The 20,284-nt window shown below is 48.2% G+C and overlaps 1 protein-coding gene across 2 annotated transcripts in view; it reads right to left on the minus strand.

Annotated features, from left to right (window-relative positions):
* FAM131B (family with sequence similarity 131 member B) overlaps positions 1-5,661 on the minus strand; it is a 65,793-nt gene extending 60,132 nt beyond the window's left edge. Inside the window, exon 1 of one of the 2 annotated variants that reach the window (XM_019500585.2) lies at positions 5,077-5,661. In XM_019500585.2, the coding sequence (XP_019356130.1) occupies positions 5,077-5,104 (28 nt within the window). In that variant the 5' untranslated portion in view covers positions 5,105-5,661. The remainder of the gene's footprint in view (positions 1-5,076) is intronic. The other variant, XM_006268594.3, reaches the window with a different exon arrangement.
* Between the last annotated feature and the right edge of the window lie 14,623 nt (positions 5,662-20,284).

The raw sequence follows: 20,284 nt of genomic DNA on the forward strand, positions 1-20,284 counted from the left end.
TAGCCGTGTCTCATAGTAAAGAAGGGGGAAGAGACAGAGGCTACAGGGAGTGCCAGTGGTGGGGAGGCAGGGAGGTTGTGTGGGGGAGAAGTGGAGGGTGGGCAGAGGGCAAGGGGGCCACCTCACACCTCCCCAGCTACCTGACTGTACCCCCACCCCCCAGACACTATTTTCCCAGCTGTAGCAGTGGGAAAGGGACACATTCAAGACAACCCTCCAGTAGTTAGAGTCTATATTTAGAAAATTATAACAAATTTATAAATGTTCCATATATAGAATAAAAATATTAGGGGGTTATCTTAAATTTAGGGTTGACTTAGACTTGAGTAAATATAGTAATTATTTTGAGACTATCAGTTAGCCAGTTTTTAATCTGTTTAATATGTATCACAGTTCTAGGTTTTTAATTAAGCTGTTGATTGTTAAATATAGTCCATCAATACAAATACTTTTATCATAGGAAAGTAGGACATGGGGGGAGAGGCCTAGTTAGTTTGACAAGACATATTGATGTTGGTTGGCATTAATTATATTGCCCTCTTTCAAAGTCTTATTAGTCAAACCCTGTATCAACCATTCCATTATCTTGCCTGAGATTGGTGGGACTGATATTAGGCAAACAGATGTATAGCTACTTGGGTCTCATCCCATTTAAACATTAGAAGCAGTTTACATAATAGTAGCTTTCATCCTGTCCTCCTCTGGTTCTTCCTTAGTGTTCTAAGATTTATTGAAAATCATCATTAACAGTCCAGAGAGCTATTTAGACAGCTCTTTTACAATTCTTGAGAGTAAATTATCTGGGCCTGCTGATTTTAAAATGTCTATTGTTAGTAGCTGCTGTTTAATATCATCCTTATCTACTGCTATAGTGCCAAATTTATCATCTTATTTTATGAATACATCTATTTTCCCAGATACAGAACAAATATTTATTGAACATTTCTTACTTTTCAGAATTATCATTGACACTTTTACCATGTAAATATAATAATGAAGTGATAGCTCTGTAAAAATTCTTTTTGTTCTTAATATCCTTATAACCTCTTCTATTTTTATTATTTTTAACCAAAGATTTCTCCTTGTGTCCTGTTTCCTTTGCCAATTTCCAACCTTTCCTCTCATTTCAATTATATTTATTGTTACCTGATTTCCCCTTTTCCTATTACATATTAGGCTCTGTCTAAATCCAGTTGTTACTTACTACACCATATTTCTAAGAGCTCATGGAGTTGTTTTTTTTCAGTTGACACAACCTGAAGTCCAATCCAAAGCCTTGACGATCAGAACTTTCTCCTTTCTCACTTGTGGAAATGCCCCCTCAAAATCGTTCAAAACATTGCTTTCAAGATAATCTTCTTGACTTGTTTCTCCATGATATTCTTCTGCCTTTGCATCTGTCCACTGGCCCTTGCTTTCTGACTGCAACAAACACTATTTGATTTGAACGCCCATCATTGGTTTGGTTCCGTCTAATTCATTACTGAGACTTACTAGGTTAATTAGTCCAATATTCATTTTCTCTTGCGCCCCTTTGTGCATCCTCACCCAATGAACCTTTTGCATAGAAGGCGCTCCCCCTGAAAAACACAGAACTAGTACACAATTCTTCAATTTTCTCCTTCAAACTCTTCTCTAATTAAAACAAACACTTCCCAATGGCCAGGCAGTTAGGCAGCAGTTGTCCACACACTGTAATAGTAAGTGTAATTGTGTAGTTGTGCCTATTATACTGAGCATTATTTGCCTGTAACATGTTGTATCAATCTGTTCTTTTTTGTCATATACTGATTTTCTCAGCTCATAGGGGACATACTGCCTTTTTATTATGTGTACATATAGTACATACATAGAACAATAAGGTCTACTACCCTTATGAAGGCTACTAGTTATTACCATAACAATACAAATCATAATAACGAATGCAAGGGGGTGGAATTGAACCCTACATGGCCTATTTGTGCCAGTTGTGGAGATGGTCTTTTATAAAGATATCATTCATGGGGAGTGGGCTGAGACATACCAACTCATTTTACACCATTCAAGGTAAACAGTGTAGGAAACATTATAATAATGCTAAATACATAATATTTAAAAGTCTGTAAACACCCTTTCACCTAACAGCAGAGGTTCTCAGCTGTTTTAGACTCAAGGCACTCTCAGAAATTGCCTACTCTTAGCTTTCACTCCTTTTTTCACTCCAAAAAATACTAGAGCAATTCTTGTTTTGCACAGAATTCAGGAAGACCACAATAGGCCAGAATGTTTTTGACACTGTGGATTCCTATTTGAAATGCTGAGGTTTATCTTGTGACTCATGTATTGCCTTTGCTCATCTGACAGTTCTAATACTGTGTGGCATCTGCCGTACCCTTAAAATATCTCAAGTCACCCCAGGGTGCCATGGCGCCCTGGCTAGAATCATTGCCCAACAGGAATCACAAATTACTAGAACGCAGTCTATACATGTAGGGAACACTTACTGTTGAATCACAGCCATCTCTGTAACCACTTAATCACACTTTTTGTCAGAGCAGGGTGATATCCACAGTGCCCCAGTTGAATTTTAATTTGGCTAATTACCTTTCACCAGTTTATAGTTCTCCTAGCTACTTAATACGAGTCACATCCTATGCTAAACTTCTGACCACTGTGAAGAGAAATAGTTGGAAGCTCAAAAGACCCCCCCCCCCCCCCCGCCACACAAAGAACATGAGAACCACATGCAGATTTCATATAATGTAAGCAGGGGTGGATCCAGGGAGAGTGCACTGGTGCTCATGCACCCCCTCCCCACTTTGATTGCTTCTCCACCTGAAGTTTAAAAATGACTGCCTTGCAATGGCAGCAGTATTTCTAGTCAAGCAGTGCTGAAGGAGTCAATTGACTTAATGGCTCATTATAAACATCATGGCTCATTATAATCTACCTGATCCTTCTAAACTCTTCATTCCAACTGCTGTCTGCTAGTTGCACTCAGTAATGAAGCTCCTATTTCACAGTTCTGTAGATTGTTTTTAACTCATTCCCATGAAGTTACATTTGTTTTTCTTCCATCTTCAAGTGAATGATACAGTCCTGGACCCCAAGCATATTAATGAAGCTTTTAGTTTCTTTTTAAATGTAAAAAATGTGTTGTTTTATAGGTGATGATGCACTTCACCATGTACACCCCCTTTTCAAAATTCTAGATCTGTCCATGAATGTAGGCATTGGACACAATTACTAGGTAAATGTTTTAGACCTATAACTCCCAAAATACAGAACTCTTGTCACATATTATCTTTACTGAGAGCCCAGCTCTTGGAAGTCAACATGTCTAGCCAGTGGATTCCCAAAGGTCCAACAAATCCAGTACAGCCTTGTGATAGTATGAGCCATATATTTAGAATTATGGTATAGATGCACTTGTTCATGCAAAGTATGGTTTCACCACTGGATGTACAATTGGACATTTTGGCACTTACAAATCCATGTCCACACACAAAAAGATAATTTACACATGCACTTGTGGTAAATGTGGATACAAAGGAAAATACCTGATTGCACAGAATTTTGCCCAGTACAGACTTTAGGCCTTTAATCATCAAGATGTAGAAACAAATATCTATGTAAATAACAATGAGTAGTTTGGGAGAATGCTGGACAACTGGGAAGATGTGTCCCTGGACAGATGCTATTTTCTGCTATATACTAAATGAGATCTGATACCATTAGTTCAGACACAATGATGGTAAGTGCAATATGACAGATAATCTGCTATACTGCACTTATCAGTATAGATATATTTAGACAGGGAGAGAAGGGGGGATGTTGATTTTGTTACAATGCCCATCTGGTGTCTGTATGTGCAGAAAGGGGGAAGCATATCATGTTGATATGCTTCAGGGTGCCATCAGGCTTAGTAACATATCCTAGGAGAAACACTCTGTGTTCTTAGTGGTAGGACAGTATAAAGGGGCAGGCAGAGCCTGGTGGGGAAGGTTGGAGAGATGGAGAGAGAAAACAGGGGAAGAAACCTTAAGGCAGGAGCTAGTTTCACTGGGTTTAGGCTTGCTTAAAATAAAAATACATTGACGACACTCTGGGAAAATGTTCCCAACAGTGTCCTCCCAAGATGCATAGGGCCAGAGAAAGGATAGGCATGTTATTTTTAGATCAAATAGAGGGCTCACAGGATGGGGAGCAGTTCTTTAGTGCAGGCCCACTTTGGTGTGTTCTCAGGGACATGACTCAATATCCTGACCCCTACACATTTTTATTGCTGTTGGGCGGTACATGGTTTGCGCGATCTGGGGAAGGCTTTGGGGAGGGCAATAGCCTAGGAAAGGAGCTGGTATTTTCTACTAATGGGGTGTGCAGCATCAGGTGGGTGGCATGCCCCTCTTTGGCTGACACTTCGGGGTGCTGAAGGCCCCGCGGAACGCGTGCACTTTCCCCTGAGTGGGAAGTGTCAGGGCCATTCATTATCCTGGACCCCTGCCTGTTCATTAAGCGGGAGGGATGTCACAGGGATGTCTATGCTTGCCATCCTCCCACAAGAAGTGGGTGGCCCCAAGGCAGGGGGCGTGCCTGGCACAGTGCCCCTAGCCCGGCTCTCCGGGATGGGAGGTGTTGGGTGGATATTTATTATTCTCCAATGAGGCGCGGGTAGCAGGGAAGGAGGAGGAGGATGAGCAGCTCTCACTGCAGTGATACGGGTAGTCCGATAACAACAACCCATCCCTTAAGGATCCCGGTCTCCTCCCTCAGTCCTCCCGCGATGACAGAAGGGGCAGTGCCACGCACCCGCCCACCCCTCGCCTCCCCGCATGGGGCACCCGGGTCCCTACCCGCCCGCCCGCCCTCGGGGGAGCATGCACCAAGCCCCGGCGCAGCCAGCCGCACTGCCGCTGCAGAGGGAGGCACCGGCGCCCGGGGACAAGGGGCAGGGGCGCGGAGGGCGCCGAGTCCGGAGGGAGAGGCGGATGGCAGGAGACGCCGGGGGAGGATGGGAGCCCCGCACTACTCCCCAGCCCGGCTGCCCCGGGGGAGGCTCTGCGTGTGCACAAGCAGCTCCCGGCCCCGGCCCCTTACCGACAGTCCTGGAGCCTATGCAGCCCATCACTCCAGCAGGTCTCCGTGTGGAGGCAGCGGCCGCAGCGAGAAGGAGGAGGAGCGGGGGGCGAGGGCGGGAGGCGGCGCTGAGGCGCTGGGCGCCCCCCACTCAGCGGGAAAGCCCCGCGGGGCCCGGCCGCAGGCGGCGGGGGGTCATGGCGAGGTGCGTGCGCGCAGTGCGCCCCCCGAGCCGCAGCCGCCCGGTGGAGACGCCCCGAGGGAGCTGCCCTGGGCAGGGCGCTCATCCACCCTTCTCCAGCCGCCGCCTCCCTCCCCGGGCCCAAGCCCCGCGCGGCCCCTTCTCCCCCCCCCGCCGCCGCTGCCGCCGCCGCCTCTGGCGCGCCCGCCCGGTGCCTGCCACAGGGACGGGCACAGGGACTGGGGGGCGCGGATTGGGTAAACAGCTCGCAGCCCGGCAGCGCCGCTGCTATTGGCTGCGCCGGGTCCGCGGCTGCAGGGGGCGGGGAAGCGCTGAGCCCGCGGGATGCGGAGCCAGTCCCGCCCGGCACGGCGCGGCGCGGCACTGCTCGGCGGCCGTCCGCGGCACTGGGGCGGGGGCTCTCGCGCGCGGAGGGAGGCTCCCGGGGGCGGGGGCCATTTTGGAGCTCTTGGAGGCAGAGTAAGAGCGGGGCGGGGGGGGAGGCCGGCACCGGCCTGTCAGGCGCGGGGCCGGTGCCCCAGACGCCGCGGAGGCCCTAAGGAGCGGGGCGGGAAGGAGCCAGGTGTAGGCCGGCGCGGTCCTCTCCCAGCCCGCTGGGCTGAGTAGCGGGACGCGCAGGGGCGGAGCAGTGCCGACTTCCTCCCGCCCCTGCTCCCCGCCGGGGAGGAAGATGCTGCTCATCGTCAGAGGCCGCCTGCCACGAGCCTGCTTGCGGCGGCAGCCCCGAGCGCTGCCCCGCCCCGCCCCGCCCAGCCCAGCTGCGGGGTGAATCAGCCGCGGGGGAGGGGAGCACGCGGGAGGGCGCGCCCGGAAAGGGAGCCAAGCTAGGGGCGGGCAGTAATAGGACAGGTGAGGAAATAGGTTAGAAGCCAGGGGAGGTCATGGGGAGTGACGGCGGGCAGGGGCTCCCGAGCAAATCGTGCCTGTGGAGACCAGTGAAAGATCCGCAGGACGAGTGCGCCCGAGGGAGGGAGGGAGGGAAGTGGAAACAGCAGGGAGTCGGGTGCCAGGACGCTGTCTCGGTAACTACATTTCCAGACTCTATCCAATTAAGAGGAAAGCCCCTCTGGTGGCCACGGTCGGCAGCAGCAGCCAAGTCCCAGGGTGGGGTGTGGCTCAGGCTTGCTCACAGCTATTTGCTCTTAATTGAACTAGAGGAACAGAAAAAGGGCAAACCCATGCAACCCTCCAACCCTGAAGCAGTAGAGACCCCTACCTATCACCTCCTCTCCCCTGAACTGGCCACCACCCGTGACACTTGGTAGAGCTCACAGTCTTAAAGGGTAGCTGTTTTTATTTTATTGTCTTTACCAGATGTATGTGTGGCCTTCCTTTGTGATTCACAGACCTGCCCTGAACTGGAATCAGCTGCTGGAGTTGCAGACATGCATCTTTAATGCATTTTATGCCTACTAACTCTGCAAAGTCAACACCGCTCAGAAAAAAAATGGAGCTGAAATATCAAGGGAATTGTTTACCATTGCTCTTATAGGTTACTCCTGTGGAAATTCATGGAGGCAATGGAGTGACAGACCAGCCACCAAGAGAGAAGTTTCAGAGTTGAGCTTTGCTTTCAGATGAAGTAGGAGAAGTCAGGCAGAATTTGAGACTGATCTGGAGAAAGCATGGGAAAGAGGTGTAGATCAGATGGGCAGACCTGTATGCAAGAAAGAGGGATAGCAGGAGACAAGATGCATGTTGTTGGGGAGGTGACACTCCTGGAAGGTTACATTTGTATACACCTGTGTACTCAGTGTCTTTGAAAAATCAAGTTCCTAATGACTCCACAGCAAGGGAATTGGGGAGCAGCCATGCAGAATAGGTGTAGCAGGACATAAATGTGGAGGACAACCAATACTTGTTTCAGAGAAGTGAAATATAATTGCTTCCTGCTGGGAAAGCTCTTTTCCTATATGTTTAAACCCCCAGGTAATACTGATTGATATATCCTGCCTCCCTGACCCTGTGGCTGAAACTAAAATGTCTTCCCTCTGAAGTTTTTCTGCAAAACCCACCCAACAGCATGTGTGTCATTTTTTAATCATGGAAGAGATCTTGCCGTCATACCTAAAGTCAGATTTAAAGTTCTTGCTCTCTTTTCTTAACCCTTTTCTCCTTTCATACATCTCATCCTCTTTCCCCTCTCCAATTTCAAACTCTTTGGGGTTTATAGCTCTGCCCGTCACCTCAATTCTGATTTCTTTCCTCTCCAAGATGGTCAGTAAGTCTCATCAGCCTCTCTCTTCCATCATTTTATTCTCTATGCTTGACTCTGTTTTCTTTATCATCTCACCAAGAACAATCTCTCTTTCTTCACTTTCTACCTAGGCTCTCATCTGACCTAATGCAGCAATATCATGCATGGATGGCAATGTAACAGGCAGAATAAAAGGTGTCCATGTACTTCCATTTTAAGTTGAGGAGTCATAGTTAAACATCGAAATTTCCTTTCTTGTTTTGCTTGTAAACCACACTTTTCATATGGAGTATTTTAAATATGTTCATTTTTAAATCTCAGACTTGTATTAATGTATACTTCACTTTTCCTTTCTTCTGTTAATTAGACATTCCCTCACTTTCTTTTTATAAACCTTGGTATCAGTTCTACAATCTTGAGTGCTCTGCAGTTTTTAGATCTGTCTACCATCATGACTTCTGCAAATTGTAGCTAATTGTTGCTGCAGTACCTCTTTGCTAGCAAGCACCATCAATCCATTTCCTTCTTTATTCAAGCACATGATTCTTCTGTGTTTATGTGCATTGAAACTACCTCCAGGAGATAATTTGGACATTTAAACTGAAATCACTATTTCCCAATCTTCCATTTACAGTCACTTAATTTACTATGTTTTCTAACATCTTTAGATATCAACAAGAAAACAGTCAGTGGAGAAAGCACTATCATTTTTCCCCTTGACCTTACCATAGACTTTTTGTATGATCATAATCGAGTCACTTTGATTAACGTTTTCAACACTTGGCCACTTCAGTTTTTCTTAGCTCAGCTAACGGCAAGCCAGGGCCTCATAACAGATGTTGGTCATTCACTGCTCCCATTTATTGCAATGGGGGCTTAAATGCTCAAGACTCCTAAAAAAAAATCAGAATCTATCTGTTTTAGGTCAGGGACTCAAAATAAGCAGCATCCAGAGTCAATGGACAGTTATGAAAAAATGGTCATAATATACATAGAAAACATGCAGAGAGATTATGGTGATAAATGACAATGGTACTTACCTACTTATGTGAGAAACAAGGTTTTTTTTGTGATATCTTTTATTGGCCCAACTGTATCCCTGGGAGAGATGTCAGACAAGCTTTTGGACACAAAGTACCCTTCTTCAGGTCTGGGAAAGAAGTGACTTGCTTGAAGAAGTACACTTCATGCTCAAAAGCTTATCAAACATCTTTCCTAACTATAGAATAAAAGATGTAATAAAGAAAAACCTCCTTTCTTCTCTCATATTTCCTGGATGATCACAGCTACAACAACACTCCATTTTATGCAGTTGTCTAAACATGCTTACTAAAACCTGTCATTTTTAACTCTTAAGTTGCATTAATTGACATTACTGTGACTATGGACAACCGGGGGTAAAAATGAATAACAGAACAGGTGCCAGATTTTGAGGGAGGCACTATGAAAGGAAAGCTGAGTATGACTGATCCTGTTTGGGGTAAGAAGCAGACTTTTAAGCCAGGAACCCCACTAGGGACCACAAAGAGATAAGTTTCAGCTGTTGTAAATGCATGGGAAACGAAATGGAAAATTGTGCCAAGCCAGAATCCATGGGTTGTGTTTGGGACCCAAGAAGAGTTAACCTAGTTACCTGGGAAAAACTGGACTGTTGACCAGGGGGAACTGATGCTCTTCTTGAAGCCCAGGGTGGAGAAGACCTGCTTACCCCACTGAGGAGGGAGGTGGCTGGGCCTCCGATATTGACTTCACACGATGCTTTCAGAGACCTCCACAGGGCACAGTCTGGATCTCATCTCTGGAGGTGGATGAGAAACCTGTGAAGACACTCTGGGATACTGGGGCTGAGATAACTTTGGTCCATGAGAGTATAGTGAACTTGAACAAGCTGATTCCCAGTATATTTGTGTAGGTGTGGGGCTGTTTAATTCCACAAAAAGCCTGTTGAAAAAATATATCCAAAATGTGGCACCAAAAAAGAGTTCAAAGACGTCACCCAATTTGGAGGGGTCACCCAATTTGATACTGGGGACTGGATTTGAAGAAAAAGCCCAAAACTTTTGAAGCAATTTGCAAGTACTGCCAAACCTCGTTTGCTAATCAGAGGGTAAGGGGAATACTGAGCTTAGTGAGGAAAGATTGAAAAGGAAAATATCCTTCCAGAGGAAGAATTGGTAATGGAAACTACTACCTCAGGGGAAGAGGCACCCATGGTGTTTCTGAAATGAAACCTGGTCCCCAGGGAGGAAAAACTATGCAAATGTTGTTATTGATGCTTTGTCTTGAAGGGGTGGGGGGCTTGATCTCCCATCACTAGTCAGCCTCTCAGCCTAATTTCATGGATGTCCCATTTTCCACCTCAACCTATTTCATTTCCATTAGCTTTTCCCGCTACGTTTCTTGCTTTCAGTTTAGAACAACATCGCTGTACTGTAACTTATTTTTTCAGAAATATCAATATTATTCTGATGGTATCTAGCCCATTCTGATTTTCACACAAAAATTATATTTTTTGCCACATATTTTATTCCCTATGCATTACAAAAAGTCACACATTAATGTCTTTTTGCAGTTCTCATTTATGTGCATATAGGATTTCAGAAAAAATCACCATCTGGAGGTATGGCTAGATAGACTGTTGCTAACTCTTCCATGATTCAGTAGTCAGAGTTAACAAACATCTGTAGACATTTTCTTTAGTGGCTAACCTACATTACTTAGATGAAGCTAATGGAATTCTCCTGTTAGTGTAGGTAGTTTTTGCAATAGGGGCTGAGCACATTTGATTCAATCACCACTGGTGATCACAGCTTATGTCTGCAGCCCACAAAGATCTAGAATGATCTAAGGAAAAAAATTCTGCCAGCATTTTGAGTAGAATTCTATTTCATTTAATGGACAACCGAAATGCAGATGGGAACCAACTCTTAATTATATCACAGGCATATAGGAATTATTCTGTTAACTCCTCTAAGTGCATACTTGCCCCAGTCATAAGAATAGGATTGCTCTCAGGAGACATGCACTGGGAGAGAGCAATAAAATTGCTCCTACACTTTAGTTGGGTAACTCACAGTTGGCTGCAGGGGGGCAGATTCTATTTAACCAATTAAGTACTTAAGTGGCCTACTCAAGTCCCCAAAAGCCCATCTACCTTTGTGACACACTGCCATATTACCCTTAAGATTGAGCCACAAAAAAAGTAGTGAGGAGGAGGACCCCCACCTTTTGTATTACTAGTTTTTCAGGGTAATACAAAGTGAGCAGTGTGAAATTATGGGTGCAGACAGAAGTGCAGCTCCCTGCTGTAATAGAACGCTTTGCAGGAAGCGGTCTGAGTTACAAAGATTCCTTGTAACAAACAGAAGGTCACTGTTGGTTCCAGGGGGGAAGAGAATCTAGTTGCTAGCGCCCAACCAGCAGCTGGTTTCCCCTAGCAATGGTCCCTGCTAGGCTGTAAAAGTTTTCAGAATGGGGGTGTGGGGAAAGGGAGCAGAGGGAGCTTGTTCTTGTTCCTCGGCCAGGGCTGGAGGGTGGGATGTGTGAATTAGAGCCCTCCCTACCTTGGAGGGTGGGGGGCACTCCAATACACCCACCCCACTCTCCAGCAGGGGCTGAAACACCCCCAGACAGAACTGCCTTCTACTTCCTTTCCCCGCTTCCATTCTGAAAACAGCTTGAGGCTGGCAGGCAAAGCAGACAGAAGTTACAGAAGATGCTCTGTTTTGAAACATCTTCATCTGTCCCCTCTTGCAATGAGGGGCCAGATTTTCACCTGATTGGCCATTTTTGAAGCCCTCTGCAGCTGTGCACGTGTGTTTACTCATGGCTATAAACTGCTTTCTGTGGCCAGATCTGGCAAATATTGTCACTTCTGTTTATGACCAGAAATGCACATAAGTAAATACATCCATTTATATGCTTAAGAGGTGGCATAGTATCTAGCCCTGAATGTTTTAAGTTTAGGCATGTCAGCACAAATTCATCTCTCCCTTCAGATGCACAGATATAAGATAGATGATGCACAAGTGGCATTTAAGACTACTGTGACAGACTATGGTACTGTTTGTGCTATGTCTGAGTTAAATGTATTTATGTTATAATAATACTGTTTATCTCAGTTCCTCAAACTAGCTTGTACTTTGAAAATGTGGGCTAATGGTGTCTTGAAGCTGACTTGGAAGGCTCTGTACTAAGTGCCTCAGCTACAGGGCAATGGGCCATCAGGAAAACAATGAATCGCTTTACGTTAGAAGTGGTCTTCAACCTTTTAAACTTGAGGCACCCCTGAGTAGACTTGAAGCACCCTTCAGAAAATGTTAGCTCTTGCTTCATGATGACAGAAAAATAAGAGCAATTCTTCTGTTGCATAGAACTTAAAGGACATTTTACATGGGCTTGGGGAGGGGGATGGAGGGAGTGCTTTAATTAGAGTGGCTCGGAGACCACAACAGGTCAAAATGTTTTGACTCTGTAGATTCCTATTGAAATCCCTGTGTGCATCCAGACGAGCCTGCACATGCTTCTTGCAGCGTCTCAAACCTGTTTGAGACGCTGCAAGAGGCACGTGCAGGAATGAGAAAATGTTCCCCATGCTGCAAGTTTGCAGCGTGGGGGCAAAATCAGATGCCTGGATATCCAGGGGTCAAAAAAACCCACAAAGAAAAAAAGCAGGGCAGGACATGGACCCCTGCTGGCTCCGCCTGCTCCCCCAGACCCCCGATCTCTTCCTTACCTGGCCCCACCCCGCACATGCCCCCAAGTCTCCCTGATCCCTTCCCTGCCCAGCCCCAGCCCCGCTCAATCCCTTCCCCGCCCAGCCCCCTGAGCCCCCCCGATTCTTGCCCCACCCCAGCATTGGGAACCCCCCCAACCCCCCCCCCAGCACTTACCGGCAGTTTGAGCTGCCGTTGAGGTCGCTGGGGTCCCCCCCTGCACAATGCAGGGCAGGGTGACAGCCCCAGTGGCCCCAGCATGGACCCTGCTGCCACCCACTGGCCTGTGTTGCCTGGAGGGGCTCTACCAGGAGGCCCCAGAGCCCCCCCAGACCCTGATCAGTAAGTAGAGGCTTTTTTTTTTTTAAGTGCCAGAGGCTTGGGGGTGCAGCCATGGGGGACTGTGGGTGCAAGTGGGGGCTGGGCGGGCAACCATTGGGGGGTTTGGGGGTGGGGCTGGGTGGGGCAGCCTTTGTGGGTGGGCTGCAGGAGGTGGCAGGGGAGGGGGCAAGGGAGGGCAGCAGTGCAGGGGGCTGGGGGAACAAGCAGGGGTGGGGTGGTGCATGTGAGCCTTGCAGGAGGGGGTAGCCCCTCTGGGGGGTCATGGCCTTCTGGGGAGCTGTAGCTCCTGTGGGTGGGCTGTGGCCCCTGTGGGAGGCAGTAAAATATATATTCATGTATTCATGAATTCATGAAACATGTATTTAGAGTTCATTTTATTATTATGATAGAGACACTGGTAGTCTTCCAAACTGCTTTAACACTGTAGATATATCAATAAAACATTGGCCAACTGGTCGCTCTCTCTCTCTCTCTCTCTTTATATCTTTTGTTTTAATTGTGAAGGAACATGGATTTTGGGGTATTTTACAGAGTGACTTTGGGATTTTTTTATCAGGGATTTTTCAGTTTTCCAATAGGGAACACCAGAATTCCTGCTAGGGAGGCCAGTGGCAGGACCCTGCCTGCTCAGAGCTGGCACCTCGGACCCAGCTGGCTGTGGCTGACCTCCTGGCCAACTGGGGCCAAGAGGACATGCTTTGACAGTTCAAAGCAGGCCACCACATCCAAAACATCTGCGTGATAGCTGCCCAGAGGGCCTGTCAGGGGCACACATGGCAGTAGTGCCACACAAAGGCCATCCCTCCAGCCACAGGCCACTGGCAGCTGGCCCAGAGGGGCAGATCCCCCTATGGGCTGTACAGTCCCCATCTGGGTCTGGCAGGTGCACAGCAGGTCACATCCAGGCAGCAGCCCCCACTGCCAAACTGCTGCAGTGGGTAGAGGGTGCAGGGAACTCTCAGGGCTGCTTCAGCAGTCCAGCTGGCACAAGGGGTAGTGTCCCCAGGTACCAATTGGCTGGGCCCCAGGAGCTCCTGAGCTACTTGCCAGGGCAGCTTTTTATACTGCTGGGGACAGCACAGGTGCTGGCTGTGGGCTCTAGCTCCCCCTGGCTGCAGATCTGGGAGGAGCCAGGCAGGGTTATTTTGCCCGAAGTGGCACAATTTGCTCCACAACAAAGTGTATGTCCAAGCACATGTGCTGAGGCAAAAAGCCCCAGCTCAAATTTGCACCGCTTCTATTTGAGTTGCTGCAAGTGCATGTGCTTGCATGTGTGGACGCGCCCCCTGGGTTTATCTTGAGTCATGTTTGCACACCTAATAGTGCTAATATTGCCTGGCACCCTGCAGTACCCTTCAAAGGATCTCCAGGCACTCCAGGACACCACAACATCCTAGTTGAGAATCTCGGCATTAGAAGATACAAGGAGCCATACTGAATTCAGGCCTTGGCACCTTGAAGCCTGTTGCTGTTGCTGGAGGCCAGGTACAAACATTACATTCATTGCACAGTAGGCATGCAGCAAAGTCTACAGCTATAACCAGACAGTCAGGGCATATAAAGTGCTGTAGAAATGGTGGATCCCACCTTAAGATAACCCCAGGTGGATGTGGTATCAGACTTCAGTGCTGTAGGTTAGAGCGCTGTAATGAACATCTGTGCCACATCCCATTGTGACTCATGGTGGGTCTCATTCCTTCACCATCCCATGGAGCATTGAAGCACTTCATTCACCCCACCTCCTAACATGGTGCTCTAGCCTCAGCCAGAGCTTGTGTGATCTACCTGAGCACTGGATCAGCCCTGCCCCTGGGCTGTCACTGACAGGAGTCAGCAAAGCCTCTCCCCAGGCCCTCACACACATCCTCCTTCCAGGTAGCATAGATCCATCCACACAAAGAAAACTGCTTATTCCTGAATTTCTCTTATTGCATAGTGTCATGGGTGCAGGAGAGCAAGTGCTGAATGTAGATCTGATATTTTGCTTCTGCTTACAGAGAACATGCCTTACAAATCAATTCATCTGCACTGATTTCTGGCAAAGGGCAAGTTCCCTAATGGCAGTAAAAAATGTACTTGAACATACCCAAAATGTACATCAGCCCACCTATGCATACAAATATGTAGCATCACTACTTTCCAACTTGTCTGGGAAAACCGAATGCATGGTAAAATGTAAATTGTCAGAAGCACTTACACTGCTTATGCTCAATACAGGATGCAGGACCAGAAACCCATGAATACAGCTCACAGACACGAAGCTCCACAAACCTTGGATACATTCAATAACCCATAAAGAGACAGAGAGTATTTTCCTGTTTTCATGTCTTAAAGCCAATTTCTAATAATTCTAGTTACTTGAGCAATGGTTTGGAATAATATGCACTTGATAGAAAACTGGTTCAGACAGTCTGTTACAGAGTTTGAGAAGCACAACTTCTGTAATGTTCCTCTTAGGAAACACCTGACAATCTTCAATGGGAGGAAAGGAAATTCTTTTCCTGTCTTCCTAATCTGCTGCCTGCAAAAGAAGCAGTGATTTGATCCTTCCCTTCTGAACCCAGTAGATCCCCTAAAATCCATACAGAATTTTGGAAGATACCAGACAAACAGGGTCACTTTCCTGAATCCCTAGTGAGTGGAGACAGTCAGGTTGTCCCCATTTGCTACCTCATGCCCCAGAAAGGATGGCTTAGGATCACCAGGTACTTGGTAATGGGTCGATATTCCAACAGTTCTGTTTTAATTGCCTGATTAGCTGGTGCCCTAACATTACCAGCCAATTGAAGTTATTGTGTGTTTGCAAGACAGTGGAGTCATGGGCCAGGACAATATACTCTTTACCGAGAAATTGTTTGAAAGTTTTAAAAGGCATTGAATGTTTGCAGTCAGGGCAATTACACTCCCATTGTGTATTTTCTGAAGTGGTATAATGGATAGTACAGTAAACTTTGGGGAGGGAAGGGTTGTTACTTTTTTATCTAAGTTTATCACATAGTCCTTCAGTAAGATGCAAATTTTTAAAATATAGCAACACTTAAATCTGAAATTGGGATAATTTTCTCTTGATTTCAAGTGGAGCAGAATTGGATCTTTGTAAAGTACTGTTGATTCTATAAGGTACATCTCTAGCCTGCCCTTGTTTAGTCTCCTTGCAGTGAATTAAAGAAATTGCCTGAGCTGGGGAAAATCTCTTAATGATTACCCAGATGGGAAGTGAAGTTACAAGTACAGGTTTCCCTCACTTTATATGGGTTCTATATGTGTGAATTCACTCTTATGCGATGACCCTTTTTATACCCAAAAATCGTTATATGCAAGGTAAATTTACTCTTATGCGATTGGCATAGGTGTGCTTCCCCCGCCCCCAAGCAGGTAAGTCTGTGGGGGGAGGGGAAAGGGCTGTAGGGCCAGGGCCCACTCACCCCAGCCCCTGCTGCAGAGGCCCTGGGAGTGGCCAATGCCAGCTGTCTCCAGCTGCTGGGCTGCGCTGCGCCCCAACCTTCCCAAGGGTCCGCTTGTCCCCACTCACCCCAGCCCCTGGGCTGCACTGTGCCATGGTGCAGGCAGCTGGCGTCCGCTGCTCCCAGGGCCACTGCAGCAGGGGGTGGAGTGAGTGGAGGGGCAGCGGCCCTGGGAAGTCAACACCAGCTGCCTGCACCATGGCATGATGCAGCCTAGAGTCTGGGGTGAGTGAGGACAAGTGGAGCCCCGGGGGGGCTGGGGCACGGTACAGTCCAGCAGCTGCAGGCAGCTGGTGTCGACCGTTTCTGGGGCCGCTGCAGCAGGGGCTGGGGTGAGCAGGCACAAGCTGCGCTGTACTTTGTGCCCCCACTTGTCCCCACTCACCCCAGCCCCTGCTGCAGTGGCCCTAGGAATGGCTGATGCCAGCTATGGAGGGAACTGTCAGTGGGTGGGGGGCAGAGGGGCATGGCTCTTGCTACTACACGCACCCCAGGAGGGCTGCAGGCTGGGGGGCTGCACCAGGCTCTCCCCAGGGGGCACATGCCCCTGGATCTGCACTTGGGATGACAGCAGTATGCCGCCTGCCCCAAGTGCCAGGAAGAGCCCAGTGCTGCTGCTTGCCCCAGCCCGCAGCAGCAGCCTTCTCTCCTCCCGTGTGCAGATCTGGGGGCATATGCCCCCTGGGAAGAGCCCAGCATAGCCCCCAAGCCTGCAGCCCTCCTGGGGTGCACATAGCAGCAAGAGCTGCTCCCGCCCTGCACTGACTGACAATTCCCCCCCACTTTGCTCCCTGCTGCAGCCCTGGGAGTGGCTGATGCCACCTGCCTGCAGCCCTTGGGCTGCACTACGTCCCTCTCCCCACCCCTGCCCTAACCTCAGCCTTGCTCCCTCCCTACCTCACTGCCTATCCTATTTGTTATCTTATTAACTGGGTTCCCTTTATGTGAACTCAATTTATGCACGGTTTTCTGGGAACGCATGTACTCCATAAAGCGAGAGAAACCTGTTTGCAAAAATTCTATAGTTTGGGAAAAGGGGCAGAGAAAAGACAGCATATTCAGGGTGAATGAAGCCAACTAAGACTTATCAGATGAAGCTTCTGAGCTCTATATACCTGTAAAGAAAAGAAGAATAAGAGCCAGTTATGTATGTGGGTTTGAATTAGGAAGCAAAATCCTCCCTGAAATATTTTAATAGTACTCCACTTTCTTCATATGATGTTGGGGTAAACAAAATAACCAAAAATAAACTGTATTTCTTGTTTTTGGTATCTACAATCCATACTCTCTACTCTCTCCATCCTGCATTGTCCAAAGTGATTTCAGAATCATCTGATGCAGTAAGCAGCTGCTTATACTCGGAAGTGTTTTGTAATGTTCTGATGCAAACAGTGTCTTGTTCAAATCAAGTTCGTGTTTGCCTGAGACTTAGGTTAGTTCTCAACTCTGAACCAAAAACTCTTTGGACTTGCCTTGTTCATTCAAAAATTACTTTCACTTACAAAAGGAATAAAGCCTTAAATATGAAATTTCAATTTAGGTGTGTGGGGGAGTGTTTGCATTAGTCTTGGATCTGAACCTAGCATATGGTCTTGGTTCCAACACTAGAATAGTTCTGCTTATGTATCTTCTTGAAGGGTTACAGCTCTGGATGATGGAAAGTGATGAGAGGTGATGATCTCTCCATATCTGTCTCATATCTCCTTTGTAATCTTCCTTTTAAAATCTCATGCCTCTCCATACCACATTTGCCACTATGAGTTATCCCAACTTTCTATCTTGCTCAGGTTTATAAACTACATATCTAGATGTATTTATTTATTTTTTAAATATTGAAATACATTTGAAATCATTCAAAACAACCACTTGACAGTGTATTACTGTGTGCCTTCTTACATGTGATATCTATATTTATATCAAAATCTCCTCAAATAGGGACTATGTACAGTGCCAGTAAAGGATGGGGAAAGAAAAGGTGAAAGTGGAAAAATGAAATCTAATAAAATTTTGCAAGTACTATTTGGGGTTGAAATTCATAACCTGCCAATAATAGAATCCACTACACTAAAGTCCTCTATGTTATAAAGTTATAAAGTAAGGGTGGCTGAGCTGGGCTGTAAATATTTGCCATCCTTTTTTTTTTTAATTTCTTTCAGAGGGAAGGCTGACATGTCCTTCATCCTCATTCAGTGCAGATTGACTCCCACACTTCTTGCTTGCTGATCAGATAGCTAGTAGGTGATCAACTAGGTAGTTCTGGGGGGGGGGGGAGAGGCACTGATGTTGTGGGGCATTGAACCTACAAGTCAAGACAAGCACACATACACTCCCCCTGGAACTTAAAGGACTGTGTGGGGCATGGACCCTTAAATTTTACAGTTGAGATGGGGCATGTGGCATTTCCAGAATCACAGAGCATCAGCTGAAAGCCCCTGGACATTGAGATTCTGGAGATGGTCTGAGCGGTGGAGGCCAGGTGACATGGGAGCAGAGGCCCCAAGCTTCTGAAGTGAGAGTGAGAACTATGCACCAGGAACTGCACCTTCACATGTCCACCACTGCTTCCATCCTTCCGTCCATCCACCCTTCCAGTCTTCAACTCACTCTCTCACAGCCAAACCATTACTCATCCATGGATACAGAGATCCCATGGGCAGCGCCACAGACCATGGATGAATCCAGTCCATCCACCACCACCAGCCAAGCCTGGGAACACAAGTGGCAGTTTGGAGAATTAAAGGATCTTATCACTATCTGGGCTGAGGAATACATCCAGCACCAGACAGGGCATTCATAGGTGGAAGAAGAACAAAAATTTTGGGGGGACTGAGTGTGTGCATGCATATGTGCGTGCACACACCCCCACATGCGGAAGTCTGCAGGGGGAGGGGAGCAGCATTGACTAGTGCTGCACCGCGCTGGCTGCCTCCCAGCCCAAGCTGCACTGGCCTCTGGCCCGGGCCACAGCTCCAGTGGCCCCTAGCCTCAGCTGCCTCCCAGGCCCGACTGCACTGGCCCCCAACCCTGGCTGAATTGGCCCCGGCCCTGACCCCAGTGGCCCCTGGCCCCAGCTGCAGCCGCCTCCCTGCCCCAGCCCTGGCCGTGTACCGCCTAGGGGAGCCCAGAGCCGGAGCAAGGCCAGCCTCAGCTGCACTACTGGGCCAGAGGGCTTCTTGCCTCCCTGCCCCCCCTGCTTTGAAAGCAGCGGGCTCCGCCATGTGCATCCCACCACTAGGTGGGCCAGACGGTGAGGTACATGGCACTGCGTTGCACCACTTTCAAAGGAGCGGCAGCAAGGTGCAGAGACAAGGAGCAGAGCACAGCTCACAGCTGCAGCGTGCCCTCGCCCGATGCAAAGATTGGGGGGGCCATGTGCTCCTCACCCCGCCTTGGCTGCCCAGCACCAAGCATCTGGAGGAGCCACTGGGCTCCAATTGTCCCACAACCCAGCCCAGGCAGGGCCCAATTCACTGTGAATGGAGCCCTGGCCGGGCCAAGTCATGGGGTAATCAGAGCCCAGCGACCCATCCAGGAGCGTGGTGCAGCATAACCAAGAGTGGGGTGGAACTCCCCCCTTGGCTCCCCATGGTGCTTGCAGTGGCAGGAGCTGCCCACCCATGTACCTAGATGAGCCGCTGGGCTCTGATTGTCCTATGACCTGGTCTAGCCAGGGCTCCATTCACGGTGAATGGGGCCCTGGCCGCGCCGGGTCATGGGACAATCCCCACAGTGCAGCAGGGAGTGGGGTAGGGGCAAGGGTGAATGATTCACCCTTGCCCCTACCCACTCCCTCCTGCACTGTGGGGGGATCTCGATCTGCCCCCACTCCCCCCCAAGGCCAGGGTGATAAAGTAAGAAAATTTAAAAAAATGTACCTGCCTGCATGCAGCTGGTCTGGGTGCAAGTGTGCAGGGTATCTGAGTGTGCCCTCCCCTCCCCCCCTGCTGCAGCAGCCCATGGCCAGGCTACCCTAAGGCTATGTTTGCTGCTGCTCTCTGTATGGCGGGGTTGAGCCCTGTTAGCCCCACACTTCCACCATCTATGCATCAAATTGGAGATGTCTTTAAGTATATCTCCCAGGAGATGCAAGTGAGGGGTCACAATAGAGACTGGAAGCAGAGCCTCACCAAGGCCACATAGATGAGGAGGCAATACTACTGCATTCTTGATGATAGAAAGTGGTCTGTGGGCTGACGGCAGAGCAGGTCATTCTACAAGGACCTGTCCCATTTCCTCATCAAGAACAGAGCAGATGCCTGTCCTCCACCCCACCCTGCTCCCACGCCCATGGGTCCAGGGGTGTTTCCAG

This window comes from Alligator mississippiensis, chromosome 4 (assembly GCF_030867095.1).
Source record: "Alligator mississippiensis isolate rAllMis1 chromosome 4, rAllMis1, whole genome shotgun sequence".
In the NCBI taxonomy this organism is placed as follows: domain Eukaryota; kingdom Metazoa; phylum Chordata; order Crocodylia; family Alligatoridae; genus Alligator; species Alligator mississippiensis.